At 40.8% G+C, this 20284-nt stretch overlaps 1 protein-coding gene across 1 annotated transcript; it reads left to right on the forward strand.

The window, feature by feature from the left end:
- Window positions 1-13423: 13423 nt before the first annotated feature.
- Window positions 13424-20236, forward strand: Ndufa6 (NADH:ubiquinone oxidoreductase subunit A6). The gene is made up of 3 exons (XM_026382330.2): window positions 13424-13601; window positions 19093-19208; window positions 20032-20236. The coding sequence occupies exons 1-3, from the start codon at window positions 13463-13465 to the stop codon at window positions 20161-20163; spliced, it is 387 nt and encodes a 128-aa protein (XP_026238115.2). The 5' UTR covers window positions 13424-13462; the 3' UTR covers window positions 20164-20236.
- Window positions 20237-20284: the final 48 nt, after the last annotated feature.

Below are 20284 nucleotides of genomic sequence, written 5' to 3' on the forward strand. Positions count from 1 at the left end.
GTCCACGCAGCCTACCCGCCTCCTCTAAGGCCCGAGGACACGCCTGAGAAAAGCACTTCGGCCCAACTCCGTCTGGAGTCCAGTGCACAGGCCCCTCCTTTTTCAGGGAGAGTGGTGTCTGTGTGTGACATCATGTCTTGGGGAGGCTTTGTGACAGGACAACCTCTCCATCCTTGGCCAGAGCAGCCTATCCATGGCTCAGGGTGGCTTTCAATTCCCACAAGTCAGAAGCAGCACCTTTGTAGGCATCTCTCTGGTTCAATTCAACATCATCACTGCGACTAAACAGCTATAATGTAGCAAGCTGGGTGAGGTCCTGGGGGGGGAACAAAGTCACCAGGGGGTTAAGACTCGGTCTCCACCCTAACACAAGAAGCACATTTTTTGAATCAAAAACCAAGAACACAGCCTAACAACTTCTAAGTGTCTCTTAGAAGACACCATTCATTCAACCAGGGTCTAGGGCGGGGCAAAATGCCAAGGGGATATAGAAAGGTAAACAGGACACTGCCTGCCCTTGAGTAGCCCAGACATCAAATGGATACAATTCAAGACAATAACTTGGACCTCCTCCAAATTACTGTAAATGTAACTAAATACGGATTACATATCTATGGATGGTTAAAACTGAGGAATGCCTTAGTTTTACATGCACCAGACATTTATCAAGATAGATCATATTTTGGACTTTAAAATAAGTCTCACTGGGCATGATGGCACATCTGTAATCCCAGAGGATCAGGAGGCTGAGGCAAGAGGATTATGAGTTCAAAACCAGTCTCAGCAAAAGAAAGGCACTAAGCAACTCAGACACTGTCTCTAAATAAAATACAAAATAGGGGTGGGGGATGTGGCTCAGTGGTTGAGTGCCCCTGAGTTCAATCCCCAGTACCCCCCCCCAAAAAAAAATCTCAATAAATTCTAGAAGATTAAATTCAAGTATGTTTTTTGATCATAGTGAAATTAAAAATTAAAAATTGTATACAGAAACATTATTTGAAAATCCCACCTAATTAGAATACATTAAATTCCACGTGTGTGTATAATATGTCAAAATACACTCAAGTATATCTATAAAGAATAAATTTTAAAAATTACAAAAAGAAAGAAAATCCCCAAATATTTTGAAAATCAACAATACAGAGAATTGGAATAACAAAAAAAAATCGAAAGGAAAGTTAGAAAATATCTTGAACTGAATGAAATTTTAAAAATAAAAATTTATAGGCTGGGGCTGGAGTAGTGGCTCAGTGGTAAAGCACTTGTCTAGCATGTATGAGGCACTAGGTTTGATTCTTAGCACTGCAAATAAATAAATAAATAAATAAAGGTCCATTGACAAATAAAAAATATTTCAAAAAAATTATAGGCTGAAGCTAACATAGTACACTAAGTACTATAAGAATGGCCTCAAACTGATGACTTCATTTTGTCCTTTAAGAAACTAGAAATAAAATTACAATTAGAACCTAAAGTAAACATAAAAAAGGAAATTTTAAAAAGTCTATAGTGGAAAAAATGAAATACAGAGCAAGAACAACAGAGAAAATCTCTAAAACCAAGATAGAGTTTTATGACATCAACACAAATCGTGTACTTTTCTAGATAGAATGGATCAGGAAAAAAGAAATGACAAAAATGATCAGTATCAAGAACGATAAAAGTAACACTGATGCATATTCTAGAGATACTAAAGTGATAATTAGGAAATATTATGAACAACATTATGCCTCTAGGTTTGATAACACTAATGAAGTAGACTCCCATGGCTTCATTAGTGAGTCCTACCAAACTTTTAAGGAGGAAATAATACCAATTCTATACAGACTCTTCTAGAAAGAGGAGGGACTACCTCAAATAAAATAAAACAAAATAAATAAATAAATAAATAAATAAATAAATAAAACTCATTCTAGGAGAGGAGCAATGCTCTGATACCAAAACCAGATAAAGTTCCATATTTCACCCCATAACTGTCACTGCCACATAACAGATGCACCCTGCTTATTTAGTCCAAAAGTTGGCTTATAACCTTTCATCACTAATCATCACGTGGTATAATTCTGTTCTCACGCTGTGTAAAAGGTAAATAGAGCAGCAACGCATTCACCAGTGGCATCTGGATGCACAGTTGTCTTCTGGAGCCGCCAGCCTAGAATTCTCAGCACAGGTACTGTCCAACAGCTGCCTTGGGTGGTTCAGAGCACTGCGGTTCTAATGGTGAAACATCTTGAGTGGCGCTGAGCACGGCGAGCCAAATAACAACACGTGCACAAAATCTTCAGATACATAAAATTAAATTTTGCAACACTGCAGTAAATTTTCTCAAGTATGATATTATATTATAATATATAATACACAAATCAGTAACAAGTAGTGTATTAATTTATTTTTTCAGACCAGAAAAACATTTGCTAAACTGTCAAGAAATGATATGCATCTATCTGGACTATGCAAGTTCAACATATATTAATGAATATTCTGTGTATCCTAATCTTGCCTCAAGTCAGTTTAGTAAGAAATTATTTTTAAGTAATGCTGGCAGATTTTTTTTTCTAAAATATTTTTAGTTGTCAATGGACCTTTATTTTATTTATTTACATGCAGTGATGAGAATCGAACCCAGTGCCTCACACATGCTAGGCAAGCACTCTACCACTGAGCCACAACCCCAGAACCCAACTGGCAGATTTTAAAAAAAAAAAAAAGTTTTGAGGGCTGGGATTATGGCTCAGTGGTAGAGAGCTCACCTAGCATGGGTGGGACCCGGGTTCGATCCTCAGCACCACATAAAAATATAGGCATTGTGTTGTGTCCATCTACACCAAAAAATAAATATTTTAAAAAAAAGTTTTGAGGGGCTGTGGCTGTGGCTCAGTGGTAAAGCACTTGCCTAACATGTATGAGACACTGGGTTTTATCCTCAGCACCACATAAAAATAAACAAATAGATTGGAGGCATTCTGTCCATCTACAACTAAAAAAAAAAAGTTTTGCATAATGGTCACACCCTACTTTTTTGTTTTAAAAAAATTGGCATAAAATATGTGACGAGGTGCCAGGGTTGTGGCTCAGTGGCAGAGTGCTTGTCTGGTATGCATGAGGCACTGGGTTCAATCCCCAGCATCACATAAAAATAAACAAATAAAATAAAGGTGTTGTGTCCATCTACAACTTAATATATGTATACACACACACAAATCTGTGACAAATATGCTGTGAATACAATTAATAAAAGAAAACTACAACATCCCTCATAAACACAGGCACAAATGTTATTAACAAAACCTTATCAAATTGAAAACAACAACATATGAAAAGGATAATGCACATTCTCAATGGAGTTTACCCCCAGGAATGCAATTGATTCAACGTTCAAAAATCAATCATTGAAATTCACCATATTAATAGACTGAAAAAGAATCAAATGATCATCAACAGATGCACAATATATTTGACAAAATCAGTACCTATTCCTGGAAAAATAAAACCAAACCAAATAAAACCTCCCAGCAACTTAGGAGTAGATAGGAATATCTTCAACCTGATGAGTAGTACCTATGAGAAAGAAACCTATGGCTCCCAGCACACTCACAGGTAAACTACCGACTGCTTCCCACCAAAGTTCAGGGATAAGAAAAGGCCATCTACCCTCATCAACAACCTAAGTCAAGAAAGAGAAGGAAATGGCAACCAAAATGGAAAGGAAGAATAAAACTATATTTCAGGCAACATAATCATGTGTAAAATCCTATGGTATCATCCAAAAAGTTACTAGTATTTAGCAAGTTTGAAGGATCACTATATAACAACCAGTTATAAACTGGGCATAGTGGTGCACACCTATAAATCCAGCAGTTTGGGAGGCTGAGGCACATAAAAAAAATGGGCTGGGGATGTGGCTCAGTGGTTAATTGCTCCTGGGTTCAATCCCCAGTACCAAAAAATATATATATTTCTATATAGTAGCAATTAACGATTGGAAACCAAAAAGAATTTAAACCTCTTATAAAAGCACCCAAAATATAAAATAATAAGGGAAAAATTCTGACAAAAGGTGTGCAAAATTGTACAATAAAAACTACAAAATAGGGCTGGCGCTCAGTGGCAGAGCGCTTACCTAGCATGTGTGAGGCACTGGGTTCAATCCTTAGCACCATATACAAATAAAATAAAGGAATTCCATCCATCAACTACAAATTTTAAAAAAAAAAAAAACTACAAAATATTGCTGAGAGAAATTAACGAAGACCCAAATATATGAAGAGATATACTATGTTGGGGAGGATATTGGCCAAATTATATTATTATATTATATTATATCATAAATATGTACAAATATTTAAAAACAAATCCCATCATTATGTACAACTATAATGCACCAACAAAAAGAAAAAGTGATACACTATGGTATATGAATCAAAAGATTCAACATTGTCAAGATGTCAGCTCCACCCTGATTAACATGTAAGTTCAGTGTAACTTCAGTCCAAATTCCAGCAAACTTTTTTCATATTGTTTCAAATATTCATATGGAAATGCAAAAGACCTAGATAGCAATATTATTTTGAAAAAGAATAAATCAGGACAATAGTCAAGATAGTATGAGACTGTTGATGTCAAGTCAGACAAATAGATCAGTGGAATAGAAGAGAGTCCAGACATAGACCCCTACATTGTAAGCCAACTTTAGATGGAGGTGCAAATATGATGCAGTAGGTGAAGTATAGTTCAGGAAGAATAAATGGTCCTAGAACAATTATATATTCATATGGAAAATTGATTTGGATAGATACTTCAAGCCACATACAAAAATTAACTCAAAATTGATCACAGACCTAGATGTAAAACATAAATCTATAAAACTTTTAGAAGAAAACATAGTTGGGGCCTGGGGATATGGATAGCAGTAGAGCATTTGCTTAGTTCCACACTAGGCCCTGAGTTCAATTCCCAAAGAAATTATAACACTTGAGTACCATGTACAAGGCTCATATACCAAAGTATATCACTTTTTCTTTTGATCCCCAGTGTTTCAAAAGAAAAAAAGAAGAGCCAAGCGTGGCGGCACATGCCTATAATCCTAAAGGCTCAGGAGGGTCGCAAGTTCAAAGCCAGATTCAGCAACTTATGGAGGCCCTAAGCAACTTAATGAGACCTTGTCCCTAAATAAAATATAAAAAGGGCTGGGGATGTGGCTCAGTGGTTAAGCCCCCTGGTTCAATCCCTAGTACAAAAAAAAAAAAAAAAGAATAAAATAAGAGAACATCTTTGTGACCATGAATTAGGTAAAGATATTTCATATATATCACCCAAATCATGGGCCCAAATAGAAAAGTATTGATAAACTGGATATAATAAAAATAAAAATCTCATGCTCTTTAAAGACACTCAGAATGAAAATACAAGCCTCAGGCTAGTAGAAAACTCAGATTGCATATCTAATAATTGTTGTCCAGAAAATTAAAGAACTCTCAAAACTTAGTAAGAAAGCAAACACCCTAATTTTTAAAATGGACATTTTATTTGAATATATCCTCAGTGAAGAAGATAAACAGATGGCAAATAAACACATGAAAATTAGCTTGATATCACTGGCCACTAGTGAGATGCAATTAAAACTATAATAAGAACTCAATATTGGACTGTCTCAAAAGGCCAGTGGTACATGCCTATTAATCCTAGCAACAGGTTGAGGAGGATGGTAACTACAAGGGCAGCCTTGGCAACCTAGTGAGACCCTGACTCAAAATAAAAGATCAAAAGGGCTGGGAATGTAGCTCTGTAGTAAAGATCCCCGAGTTCAATTCCCAGTACTCCAAAAACAAAAACCTGCCCGCATCAAGTGCTGATGAGAAGTACAGCAACTAAAACTCAGCCTCTGATGGAGGGAGTAGAAAATGATAAAACCACCACTTGTTAGAGTTTGGAAGTTTCATTTAAAATAACATAAAGCTGGGCTGGGGATGTGGCTCCAGCGGTAGCGCGCTCGCCTGGCATGCGTGCGGCCCGGGTTAGATCCTCAGCACCACATACCAACAAAGATATTGTGTCCGCAGAGAACTAAAAAATAAATATTAAAAATTCTCTCTCTCTCTCCTCTCTCACTCTCTCTTTAAAAAAAAAATAACATAAAGCTACCATATTACCTGGCCATTCCACTCCTGAGAAATGAAAGTGTATTTCATACAAAGACTTGTACACAAATATACAGAACAAGTTCAATTGTAATAGCCAGAAACTGAAAACAACATAAATGTCCATCAACAGTCAGTTAATAAACGAATTATGGTATACTAATACAGTGGAATATACTCAATAAAAGGAATTAATTACTGTTTTGCACAACAATATGGATAAATTTCAAAATAATTTTGCTGATGGAAAGAAGCCAAATGAAGAATACATACTGTATGATTCTATTTATATAAAATATTATAAAATGCAAATACCTTTGGTAACTGATAGCTGATCAATGCTTGCCTGGGGCTGGGGGTGAAGGTAAGAAGAGATGAGAAAGAAAGATGATAAAGAGGACTGAAGAAACTTTTGGGGGTGATATGGTTCATTCTCTGAATTGTGACAAAGATCACAAGTTCAAGATTAGCCTGGGCAACTTAGCAAGACCCCATCTCAAAACAAAAAAATAAAAAGGGTTGGGGATATAGCTCAGTGGTAAAAGGCCCCTGGGTTCAATCCCTGCTGTTGGAGAAAAAAAGAAAAGAGAATGGCAATGTCAAAAAATATAGAGGATAAACCTAGGAGACTGAATAATCATATAATATGAATATCCAGAGGAAGAGAGTCAAGAAGCAATAGTAAAAGAAATTGTCCTTGATTCCTTGAAGAAAAGAAAGTTGTGACTCTTTAGAACACATTTTTTGTTGTTGTTTTATGAACCCAAGTCCTAGAACATGTTAAGTAAGCCCTCTACAGCCCCTAGATCTCACACTTTTAAATTAACATAATGAGACAAAAATAACACAAAGGATCTCATGTGTGTGTGTGTGTGTGTGTGTGTGTGTGTGTGTGTGTGTCTGTGTGTGTGTCCTGGAGAGATTTTTTGAATTTTAAAAAGAAAGCATTAAGGCAGAAAAAAAATAGGTCACTCAATGTCCTCTGACATTAAGTATTCTGGATTCATTATTATTTTGTAATAAAGTAGCATACAGTGAAGTAATATTCTACAGAGTTTTGAGAGAAAGTCATTGTGACTCAAGAAATCTCTGCTGAGCCAAGCCAGCAGTGTCAGGACAGCCAGGAAGGTTCTCAGGAGACACTGATCCAGACATCAGCGTACACAGTCTCCTTCTCCTACTCCAAACCAGAGATACAAGAAAGCAGGTCTCAAATACAACTTACTTGGCTGTATCTGTCCCCTTGTTGAACCAGAAGCTCAAGGACTCTAAAAATGGAAGGCAAACAGGATAAGGTTGACAGAGGAAACCCAAGTACAAGACCCAGGCACAGGCAGGCCTCACAGAGAAGGGCAGAGTCTCTGACTATTCCTCAGAGAGCAAAGGTGGGAAGAGAACCCTATCAGGATGACTGGGTGGGGATTCATGTGAAACCAGAGGTGACTGGCTCTTCTCCTTCTCCCTCTGTGGCAAGCAGACAAAAAGAAGCCCCAGATGGGAGCAACTAGCGTGAGAATACCTGGCCAAAAAAGAGCTGGTGGCCGCGGACACCCAGCATGGAACCACCAGCACTCTGCCTAGTGGTGTTTTCTCGTGACCTACGCAGACTGATGGCACGCCACAGTAACTAAAAGCATCGTAGGAGGGTCTTTAAAAGAGAACCTCAAATACAGACCCAAGCATTTGCCAAAACTGGAAGAAAACTAACACCAGGAGAGAGAGGCCCAAACTGTATGTTTCAGTCGGCATTGCATCACTGTGACCAAAAGACCCGAAAAGAATGTTTCGGTTTGAGTTTATCTTGGCTCACAGTTTCAGAGATCCTTCTGTAGATGGCCAAGTCCATTGTTCTGGGCCTGAGGTGAGGCAAAGCACCATGGTGCAAGGGCTTAGTGGAGAAAAGCAGCTCCAGACATGGGAATCAGGAAGCAGAGAGTTCCCTGATTCCCCAGAGACCATACCCCGTGGACCCACAGGTATGGCCCGGGTAATCCATGGCAGTAGTTTGATCCACTGATTAGGCTGTACCTCTCACGTCTAATCACTTCACTTCTGAACATCCTTACACTGTCTCACCTTCAAGCTTTTGAGGCGGGGATAACTCATATCTAAACCCTAACACTGTATAAACAAAAGAGCTAAGGATTAAAGGAAAGAATTAACAGAGCAAATAAAAAGAGGCATTAAATAAACATAATTGATGTTCCCCAAAAGATAAGAGGATATGGCACCAGTGAAATATGAATTGGCCATGAGGGTGGAAATAAAAATATGGCTGATGAAATCTGAGTTCCACTTAGGCCCTGTGAGGGAGTTTCAGGCATGAGGGAGTACCTGACTAGAGTTACCCTCTCACAATACAGACATAAAATCAGGACAAAATATAAAATAAAATATAGATAATATAAATTATATATAAAACTATATAACTATATATAAATGAAGAGCAACCAATGCAGATTCTCTCTCTCTTTTTTTTTTTTTTTTTTGGTACTGGGGGTTGAACTCAGGGGCACTTGGCCACTGAACTACATCCCCATCCCTTTCTTTATATTTTATTTAGAGACAGCGTCTCGCTTCGTTGCTACGGCCTCACCAAGTTGCTGAGGCTGGCTTTGAACTCATGATCCTCCTGCCTCCACATCCCAAACTGGTGGGATTACAGGTGTGTGCCACTGTGCCCGGCCCAATGCAAGTTCTTCAGAGATGATCCCTACATTTACCTAGGTGTTTTTCTGAGAGCATTTTCTGAAGTATGGTCTGAGGAGGTAAAGCCAAGACAGGGACCAGCAATCTTAATGGTCATGGGAGTCTGAAGGTCATGGCTGCTGGTGTGACTGGAATTTGAGAAGAAAGCAAAATGGAGAAAGCCATAGGCCAGGAGCCTGAAAGTCTCCAGAAAAACGCTCCTGAAGTGTTTAGCCACCTGCTAGGCTGTACATGAGCAGCAAATAAGATGTTCTAGCAGATAACAGCTTCTAGAAGGTAAGGGCTGTCAGATAAATTCAGTTGCAAGTTCCGGGGAGGGGAGACATTGGGCCTGGCCAGAGTGGAGAAGGCTCGACGCATTCTCCAGTTATTCAGTGGAGACTCCAGAAAAGCATCATGTTAGGAATAACCCAAGGATAATCCACAGAGTTAGCAGATAAGGACTTTAAAACAACTATGGATCATATGTTGAAGAAAACATTTAAAAGAGAGACAAAAATAAAGTGACTCTACAAGGGAATTATAATCTTTAAAAAATGAAGTAGACACTCTGATAGGCAACCTCTGCTATGGTCCCTAATAATCCCCACTTCCTGTTTGATGCCTTTATGGAATCCCACCTTTTGAGTGTGGTATGCATTGACAGATTCACTTCAGCATAAAATGTGGCAGAAGTGAGATGTCACTTCCAAAATAAGATCAAGACTGTGTTTCCATCTTGGGTGCTCATGCTTATTCTCTGCCTGCCATTGAGTAAGAGGTGCCCTGTCATCAGGTAATTCTGTGGAGACCCACGAATTGTGACACCATGTGGTGAAAAGCAGGACCTGCCACCAATGATGTGGATAAGCTCAGAGGTGGATACCCTTACCACTCCGGCACATGTTCTCCTCCCCCACCACAGCTGATCCTTCAATGAAACCATGGTGCCAGCTGGCTGCAACTGAGGGGCTCATGAGGGACCTTTCACCAGAGGAACCCGGTTAAGCCTCACCTGAGTTTCTGATAGGAACAGTGAGATATTTTTTAAAAAATTTTAGTTGTAGATGGACACAATACCTTTATTTTTATGTGGTGCTAAGGATCGAACCCAGTGCCTCACAAGACGTAGGCAAGTACTCTACCACTGAGCTTGCAACCCCATAATATTTGTTTTGACTGCTAAATTCTGAGGTTTTTTGTTTAAAGAAATGGGTAATATAGACATTCCAGAACACAAAGCACAACAGCTGATATTAACTCATTAGGTGGGTTTAACACAATGGACACAGCAGGAAGTAGAATTAATGTGAGGAACAGGTAAAAGATGCTATGGTGGTAATAAGTACTATTCCCTCATACAGAAGTCTGGTAATTTTTACCATTCCTACATACAGACACATGCTATGTATGAAATACACTACCTTGACAGAATATTTGAAAGAGTTTAAAGATGTCACTTCTTTTATTAGCACATTAAAGTTATATGTGGTCTTGGGTTCCTTTTGACAAAATCATGCTGCTTGGACTTATTTATTCCACTTTAGTCTCAGTTTCACCTTTTCCCTCTCCTTCACCCTCCCCATTCTCCTTCCTCTACTGTTCTTTCACTCATTTATTTTTGACTGGTGCTTTCTACATATAAAGGTGGAATTCCCTGTGGTATATTTATATATGCACATAATGTAACTTTGTTAAATTCATTCTGCATTTCCCCCCTTTCTAGTTCCTCCTCTCTCCCTATCTCCTTCTATTCCACTGATCTTTCCTATATCGTTATGATATCTCATCTCCCCCTCTTTTGCTCTGGCTTATTTTGATCCAGCCTCCACATGTGAGAGAAAACATCTGACCCTTGTTTCTGAGTCTGGCTTATTTCACTTAGCATGTTCTCCATTTCCATCCACTTACCAGCAAATGCCATAATTTCATTCCCCCCCCATTCTTCTTTATAGTTGAGTAAAATTCCATTGTGTGTGTGTATGTGTATCACATTTCCTTAATTTGTTCATCTATTGGGCATCTGGATTGGTTCCATTATTTGACTATTGTGAATTATGTTGCTATAAACATTATGTGACTGTATCACTATAGTATGTGATACTATAGTTCTTTTGGATAAATACAAAGGAGTGGGATAGTTGAGTCATATAGTAATTCCACTTGAATTTTTTAAAGGAATTTCCATACTGCTTTCCACCAATTTGTAGTTGTACTAATTTGTAGTTCCACCAACAATGTATGTGTAATTTTCCCCCCACATCCTCACCAGCATTTATTATTACTTGTATTTTTGGTAATTGCCATTCTGACTGGAGTGACATGAAATCTTAGTGTAGTTTTGACTTGTTATTTCCCCGATTACTAAAGACGATGAACATTTTTCATGTATTTGTTGGCCATTTGTGTTTCTTCTTTTGAGAAGTGTCTATTTAGTTGTTTTGCCCATTTTTTGACTGGGTTATTTGACTTTTTTGTGTTAAGTTTTTGAGTTCTCTATATATTCTGGATATTAACCCCCTGTCAGAGGAGTACTGGCAAAGATTTTCTCCCATTCTTTAGGCTCTCTTTAAAGATGTTATTTCTTTATTCAAAGTAATCTCAATCAAAATCTTTATAAAATTATTTTTTAAATTGACAAAAAAAAGTGAATGGAATAGTTGGGGATGTAGCTCAGTGTGGTACAGCACTTGCCTGGTATGAGCAAGGACCTTGGTTAGTGCCTCAGTACTGCATTAATAAATAAATAATTTTACTCACTGAGGATATAAAGCAGTGTATAAATCAGAGCTGGGGTTTGATAACAAGCATCAAAAAAGGAGAAAAAAGATTGCCAAAAATATTTGAAAAATAAGACTTGTTTAGGAATATCAAAACATACCTAAATCTTGAGCAATTAAAATTGTTGGTATAAACTAGAGAACATCAATGGACAGAAACTGATGCTTGTGTTTATAGCTCCTTGAATATGATAGAGGTATACCATTTTGATTGTGTGATAAAAAAAATTCTCAGTGATTAACATAAAATGGTAATTTTTTAAAAAGTATTAATAAAAAAGAACATATTTGTAATCTTGAGGTAGGAAAGACAGTCTTAAATAAGATGTAAAATACTCAGTTTATTATTATTAATTATTATTATTATTATTTGCAGGGCTGGGGATCAAACCCAGGTCCTAGCATTCAGTAGGCAAGCACTCGATCACTGAGCTACAACCCCTTCCCCATATATTAATATATAAATTTCTATATTTAGCCAAGTACATTCATTCACTCCTGTAATCCCAACTACTGAGAAGCCTGAGGCAAAAGAATCAGGAGTTCAAGTCCAGCTTGGGCAACTTAGCTAGATTCTGCCTCATCAACAAATAAATTTCTATAAAACAAAGCCATAAACAAAACTGAAGAGAAAAAATAAACAGGATATATGAAAGCCGGGACAGTGGCACACGCCTATAATCCCAGCAACTCCACCAACTCGGGAGATCCCAAGATCAAGGCCAGCCTCAGCAATTTAGGAAGACCCTCAGTAACTTGGCAAGACCCTGTCTCAGAATAAAAAAGGGATGGGGATGTAGCTCAGGGGCAAAGCGCCCCTCAATTCCTGGTACAAAAATAATAATGAAAAAAAAAAAACGGAGAAAGATTGGGCGATGCAGGATCCTACCCAAGCCAGTTGGGGTCCCACAGCTAAACTCAGCCTTGTCCTTTCTCCCTTCCCCAGTACTTCCAAGGTGCCTGTTACTGAATCTTCAGAAAGACAGAGAGACGCCTACAGGGGAGTCGGGCAGGGAGGCAACTTAATGTGGCAGGTGGAAAGTGCACCATCTGTTTCCTCACCAGTAAAATGGGGATGCTCACAGTACCTGTCTGGCCTATGAGGTTAAACTAACTAGAAAATCCAGTGCACCGCCTGTCATGTTGTTAGCTGTTACTTTTTCCGTTACAGTTCGAGGTTCTCCTTGGTGTTCTGCGAGAAAATGCCAGCAGGCAGCTTCCCAAAACGGATGACTTAAGGTTCTTTCCAGGTTTCTTGCTCAGGTTCCTGGGTTGCTTCTGGGCGAGACCCACGGCTTGGGATGTCAAGTCCTTGTCTAAAATGGAGTGATGCTGTGACCTACCTCCCAGGGCTCAGAAGTGCCCAGAAGCTAAAGCCAGGAGGCGCTCTAACATCTACCGCGCACCGGAAGAACTGATTTTTAGGAAAATAAATCAGCGAACAACCTGTTGCTGCAGAAAGCCGCCACGGTCCAGCCCGGGCGCCTGTATCTACCTCAGACGTCCCCTCACGGTCCTGCTACCCACGCCCAAGCAGTCGACGGGAAACCTGGAGCCCGCGCGCCTAGAAACGCTGCAACTAGGCTCTTGCACTCAGTCCAAGATCCCGAAGCAGTTTCCTGGCGCCCGACAGCCTTTCGGAGCCACAATTCAGCAGCCCAACTGCGGAGCCGCATTTCTGCCAATCAGCGTGCGCCGTTCCCCGAGCCCGGCTACTCCCGCTGAAACAGAGGCTCCCAGCCAATCGGAGAGCCCCGGAGCCGTCCTCCTGCCTACCAGCAGGGGGCGTGGCGTCTCATTGTAGCCAATGAGGACGACATCCACGCACGCGCGCGTGGGAGGCGGCGCCTCAGCAAGATGGCGGCGAGCAGCGTCCGCGGGGCTGTTGCAGCGGCCAGCACCTCCGTGAAGCCCATTTTCAGTCGGGACATGAACGAGGCCAAGCGGAGAGTGCGCGAGCTCTACCGCGCCTGGTATCGGGAGGTGCCAAACACTGGTGAGAGGCAGCGGCGCAGGCGGGGCCCCGGATGCAGCTGCCCAAGGTCTCACGACCGAGCCGAGGTCACTAGCTTGGGCAGAGGCGACTGTGGGTGCTTCAGGGGAAGAGGGTCACTCGAGCTAAGGTGGACCCGACCTGAAGGCAGCGCCGAGGTCAGACCAGTCGTTCCTAGCATCCTACAGAGGTTCCAGGCGCGCTCGGCGCTCTGGTGTCCTGTCTCCTAGTTCTTCCCGAGGCCTAGAGGGAGAGCAGGGACTGTCGGTGACAGACTCATTATGCAGATGAGGCACCTGAGGGCACCGAGAGGCGAAGCGAAGCGTTCTGGCCCGGAACCCAGAGTCAACTCTAGTTCCAAAAGGCAGTTTCAGACACCCATTGGGTTTTATAAACAAAGTGGCCATAGGATTCGGGCAGTCATCCAGTTCCTGTCACCACCAGAAAGTGAACCAGAGAAGGGAAGTGATTTTCCCAAGGTCGTCCGGTAAGCCAGCGACTCCTTTTCCAGTCTCTTCAGGCTAGATGGCTTCCTTGCCCTCCAGTCTCCCAAGACTTGCCGGTCTCCCCACTTCTACCGCAGAACCCCTTCCTTCGCCCAGATGGCAGAGATTCAGTCCGTTTAGCTGAAGGATTAGTATGTAAACTCCCTGTGTGCAGAGCTTGTTTTCTTATCTTGATTTCCCCCGGCTGCCCACTTTATTTTATCCAATAAAGACTGGGGAAAATCCCACCTAAACTTCCAGGGGTAGTACAACTGTGGGACTGTCCATGCTTTGTTATCTTGTTGTTCTTAGTGTGTTTTAACTTGGACCTTCCCTGCTAGTCTGAGGGGTAAGGCATGTTTGAGTGAGTTGGGAGCATTGTAGCACTCTCAGAGCTGACACTTCCCTATCTATGAGAAGCAGCAGAATGTGGAGATTAGAATAAGCCTGCACTCATCTCCAGGCTCTGCCCTTTAGTAGCTCTGTGACCTTGGGCAAGTTATTTCATCTGTGTTTCAGTTTTCTCATCTATAAAATGGGGGTACTGATAGTATCTTCAGAGAGTTACTGTGTTAGGTTAATATATCCAAAGTGCTTAGAACAGGGCCTGACACTTGGTTAACACTTATTAAGTTATTGGCTACTGTTGTTTTTATAGGGCTTACCCTAGAAGGAGCTTCCATGTAGAACCCAGTTCTTTAATGTGGGAACTGTGCTCCACAGTCCCTGTCCTCAGACTGACTTTTTGAGAGATTGCTAGTGACCTTAATTTAAACCCACCTGAAAGAGAGGAACTAAGGAGGACATGACATGGCTGAGGTGAAGATGGAACCCAGGTATTGCAAGTGTCAGGACCCAGCTCTTTCTAAATCATCCCTTTCCAGGATCTTCCTTCAAATGCTGTTTGGAGAGAGAATCCCAGAGTCAGAAGGGGCCTGAGAGGGGAAAAAGAAGGTAGGGGTTAAGGAGCCTAGAAAGCAGGGTCAGAATGGGGGGCAGGGAGTGGTCAAGGGAGCAAAGGTCAGACCTATAGGGAAGGTCAGTAATCTGTAGCTGGTCAGTTACTTAGATGCTACACTGTCATGCATCACTGGAACTCCAGCTAAATAATCAAATCAAGGATTGGGAATAAATAATAGAATTGATGATGATTAACATTTATTGAAATGTTTACATATGGCCCAGAACAATGCTAAAGGCTTTACATTGCTTTATTTTAAGTCAGGCTTTGTTTCCTGCCTTACAGATGAGAAAACTGAGGCACACAGACTTGTCTGGGGTCACACTATCAATGAGTGGAAGAGCCAGTTTTCAGACCCTGATTATTCAACTCTAATATGTGGCTCTTGGAGCTTGGGGTATATATAGCTCAGTAGTAGAGTGTGAGCTTAATATATATGAGGCCCTGGGTTCAATCCCCAGCACCAAAAAAACTGGCTCTGAATGCCTACTGTATTTTCTCTGAAGCTTCTGGGATCCACTTTGGCATGGGAGCACTAGGACAGAACTGCCTTTGAATCCTTTCTTTGAAAAAAAAAAAAAAAAAACTATGCTGCTTGCTGGCCAGAAGATATCAGGAGGCTTTCTACAGAAAATTCATTGATTTATTCTGCATTTCACTGGGCACCTCTTGTACTGTAGGGTCAATACTAGATACCTAGAATGAAACAAACGTGAATAAAACACTTTTTGTTCACCCACAAGGCCTTCAGGATCTTGTGGTCAAGTGATGAAGGTAGGCACATAACCAGATAATTTCCTGGTGTATCATGGAAGTGGCAGGGGAAATGCTGAAAAATTTTAACAGCCAACATTTGTCTCATGCTTTACTGTTTACAAAGTGCTGTTCCTTATTCTCTACCATATTCCTATACAGCAATTAGATTAGAGGTTATTTCCTTTCCTATAGAGAACATAGGCAAGAAGGTATACCTCAGACCAAAATTGGAATGTCTTTCTCTAGGAATGTTCATACTGATGTTGAGGCTTTACCCAGCCTGTTTGACCCCTGCCCTTGTGTTCTTTTCCCTTATACCATGCTGCCTCGAATCAAAGGATCACCTGGTGTGAATGATACCAGAATGAACTGCAGCAAGGCTGACAGTTGTATCAGTGTCATCCTCCCTGATCTGTCAGGAACCTCGGAAAAGCCTTACTAAGTTTGGAAAGCAGACTGGAAAAGTCATCTTTCATCCAAAAGAGATTCTTACTTATCTTTTGAGCCTCTCAAATGTAAATGTTCACTATTTAAAGAATAAGCCAGGAGTCTGTGAGTTGAAAAAGAACAGTTGGAATTGATTTATATCAGGGCTTCCCAACATTTGCGCTAGATAGTTTATTGTACAGGGCTGTACTGTGCATTGTAGGCTGTTGAACAATATCCATGGCATATACCTATTAGAAGCCAGTAGCATTCTCCCCTTAGTGTGACAATCAAAAATGCCTCTAGACATTACCTAATGTTCTGGGGGGTAAGATCATCCCTGATTTGAGAACCACTGATTTAGACCAAGTTCAGCAGACTAGAGCTAGGCTGTTTTCATTTGATTTCCTTCAGCCTTTCTCACTGGTGAAGGGTTGTGTTCAGTTGGCTGGGATGTGAGGACGGCGCCTGGGACAAAATTGGAATGTCTCTCTTTAGGGAAGGGTTCCCTGGGGAGATGGGCACTGAGGAAGGGGAACTGATGGGTACCAGCTCCCATAAGTATCCCTGGAAACATTGCCTCTTAAGGTTGGCAGGAATTTGATATAAAAGTGTAGAAAAGGCAAGCACTGAAAGCAGAGAAAGATTCCTCGTATTTCTCCTCTTAAATGAGCACAAGATTGTAGGTGAAAAAACAAAGCAACAACAACAAAAAAAACCCACCTGGATTCTAGGCCCTTATTTTCCAGGAACACTTGTATATGATTCCCACAGTGCTCGTGCCTGATTTTTCCTGAAAGAGAAGATTCTGAATCCCAGGTCTCATACTAGTTTTCATTTGTTTTTGCATCTCTTTGTCATCCTATTGTACTTTTCTGTGCTTTTTGGTGAAATCCCTAATGTGATAAAGGGATGACCAGCTTTCTTGAGGGTGGAGGGGTGCAAAATTTATACACGCTACAGTTTACCATTTCCTGTGGTATAAATATTCCCACCATGGTTGATTATAAGCTACCAAACTGAAGGCAGATTTGGGAAGTGATTACAAAATTGGCTGTCCTTAATGACCTGCTCCAGGACAACACTGGATACTTCAATGAGTGATCATCTCTATCATTAACATTAACATTTATTTACCTGTCAAGCTGGGATGCCAGTTTTGTTAGATATCTGCTATTACTTATTCTATGGTCAAAGAAACCTTGTTTTCTTTGCAACATGGCATGTTATTTCCTTGGCAGAAGCTTTATTCTCCATGGCTGTCGCTAAGTTATGAGTATGATGAGATAGCCCTCATAAGTTTTCAGAGTTAGTTGTGATAGTTCTGTAGATCAGGGTGGCCAAGCCCCAGCATTGGCCTCAACACAAGGCATCCTCACCCAGTAAGTATACAGTACTAGTTCTAGCCTGTCAGCCTTGCTTGCTGTCCCACCAACCTACTGGGCCTCACCCTGTCTGTATTCCACCTGGCTCACAGGGGCTATTCATAGCTGTTACCAGCACTCCACGGAAATTGGCTGAGTGCCAGGGGGTGAGAATACAAGTGACTGAAACCTAATTTTCAAAGGACATCCACATGCCTGTGTGCCATACAAACTTGAAAGTCTGTCACTATTTTAGGTGCTAACTTAAGGGATTGGGAATATTATGATTTTATGTTGGCAGTCATGGATGACTGTTCCTCTAATCAGAATTTAATACCTAGAGAACTGGAACTATATCTTATGTCCTTCTTCCAAGAAACCTGCTTGTTGGATTAAAGCCTTCCGTACCTGCAGAAACCCTTAAGCAATCTCTCTCAATTCCCAAGTTCATGTGGTACTAAAGCCCATGCCACATTATTTTACATAAATTTCAACCCTGTCACCATATTGTACAGATTGTTCCATATAAAAATACTGCTAATTCTCAGGTGTGGCTCAGTAGTAGAGCACTTGCCCAGTATGAACAAGGCTCTGAGTTCAACTGTCTGCACCACAAAAAAGAAAGGAAAAGCTGGGTATGGTGGCATGTGCCTCTAGTCCCAGCTACTCAGGAAACTGAGGCAAGAGGATCACAGGTTTGAGGCCAGCCTGGGCAATTTAGTGAGACCCTGTATTAATAATTTTATTTATTTGTTTTTTTAAAATATTTACTTTTTAGTTTTAGGTGGACACAATATTTTATTTTTATGTGGTGCTGAGAATCGAACCCAGTGCATGCATGCTAGGCAAGCTCGCTACCACTTGAGCCACATCCCCAGCCCCTGTATTAATAATTTAAAAATATATATTTTTTTAGTTATACATGGACTCGATATCTTTATTTTGTTTATTTATTTTTATATGGTGCTGAGGATTTAACCCATGGTCTCACACGTGCGAGGTGAGCACTCTACCGCTGAGCCACAACCCCAGCCCTGTATTAATAATTTTGCTAACATTTATTGGGAGTCAACTCCATGTTAGGCACTGCTGTAAGCATTTTATATCTCACAGCATCACAACTCTAGAGTTATGCATCTTATTGTCTTGTTGTCTCACTTCACTGACAGACTCAAGCACAAAGTTGTTAACTTACACAGAATCACATAGCTGACAACAGCAGCTGGGATTTGAACCCAGGTTGATCACACTCTTCAACTGTGCTACATACTGTTTCTTCAAATGCTGTGGTCTTGTCTCCTGAAACAAAATGTAAACTCATTGAACCATGTCTCACACATCCTCACGTCCTCAAGCAACTAGCTGAGGGTTAGTTAGGCTGACATTTGGTGCACGGAATGAATGCACAATCTGTATGTGTTCAGTGAACATCCACTGACTTTAAGTTTTTAAAAACTATTTTAGCTGTGTAATTTCTATCCCAAATCTTGTTTTCTCTTTAGTGCACTTATTCCAGCTAGACATCACTGTGAAACAGGGACGGGATAAAGTCCGAGAAATGTTTATGAAGAATGCCCACGTCACAGACCCCAGGGTGGTTGATCTTCTGGTCATTAAGGTAACTGACCTTCCCAGACCAGCTTAAAGGACTGGCCAACTTGTCCCAGGCGTTTTCAGTTTCCCCAGATGAACATTTTGCCTCCAAGTTAAAAAAATAACTACTGGTTCAGCAACTATTGCTGTTTCAGAGGAGTACTTGAACTTGGAGGTTATCCCCTGATTAAATAGACTAAGATTGCTGAAGGGAAAATCTTCTGGGGGGTTCCATTTTAAAACCAAGAATCACCAATGTGGGAGGCTGAAGCAGGAGGATCACAAATTGAAACCTGCCTGGGCAACTAAATGAGACCTGTCTCAAAAATTTTAAGAAGTGCTGGGGACGTAGCTTAGTGGTAGAGCACTCCTGGGTTCAATCTCCAGTACTGCAAAAGCCAACCAACCAAACAAAAAATGTATATAGGAGGAGGTTTGAGCTCTTTGTAACCAACATCCCTGGAAGTTACTGCTTTACCTGGACACCAGCTTAACAGCTGGACAAGGCAGACAAGCTGGGTGTGAGTCCTGTGTAAATGGGAGTCAAATTCTGGGCCTGATTCTGTCTTCCTGTTCAGTTATATTGGTATCAATAGGAGCTTCAGTATGGATCAATAAGTCACCCAGGAGAGATGTTAAGCAGAAACGTAAAGCAGTCAGTTGTAGAGGTGACTGTCTGAAAGTCCTCCAAAATGATTTAGTCCCACTTCAGTTTCCACATACAAAAACTACCTCACGGGGTATGTATTTGTCCAAGGTCATTCAGGTCAGTGCCAAGCACAGAATAGAATCCAGGACTTCAGTATTGTGTTCCTTCACCTTAACCACCTCTCCTCTTACTTGTGCAGGGAAAGATGGAATTGGAAGAAACAATAAAAGTGTGGAAACAGCGGACACATGTTATGCGGTTCTTCCATGAAACAGAAGCACCCAGGCCAAAGGATTTCCTGTCCAAGTTCTATGTTGGCCACGACCCATGAAGCTACTCAATGGAAAGGTGCATATTGATATATTTAATTACTATATACAAATAAACATATATAGTTAAACTCATGGTGGTTGCTTCATGGTAGAATTCTCTTGGTGAACCAATTTCCTACA

Source organism: Urocitellus parryii, chromosome 5 (genome assembly GCF_045843805.1).
Source record: "Urocitellus parryii isolate mUroPar1 chromosome 5, mUroPar1.hap1, whole genome shotgun sequence".
Lineage (NCBI taxonomy): Eukaryota > Metazoa > Chordata > Mammalia > Rodentia > Sciuridae > Urocitellus > Urocitellus parryii.

Coding starts and splice junctions, on each gene's coding strand:
- Ndufa6 (XM_026382330.2), top strand. CDS start 13,463: ATGGCGGCGAGCAGCGTCCGCGGGGCTGTTGCAGCGGCCAGCACCTCC. Junction 13,602..19,092: donor TCGGGAGGTGCCAAACACTG/GTGAGAGGCAGC, acceptor TTTTCTCTTTAG/TGCACTTATTCCAGCTAGAC. Junction 19,209..20,031: donor TTGATCTTCTGGTCATTAAG/GTAACTGACCTT, acceptor TTACTTGTGCAG/GGAAAGATGGAATTGGAAGA.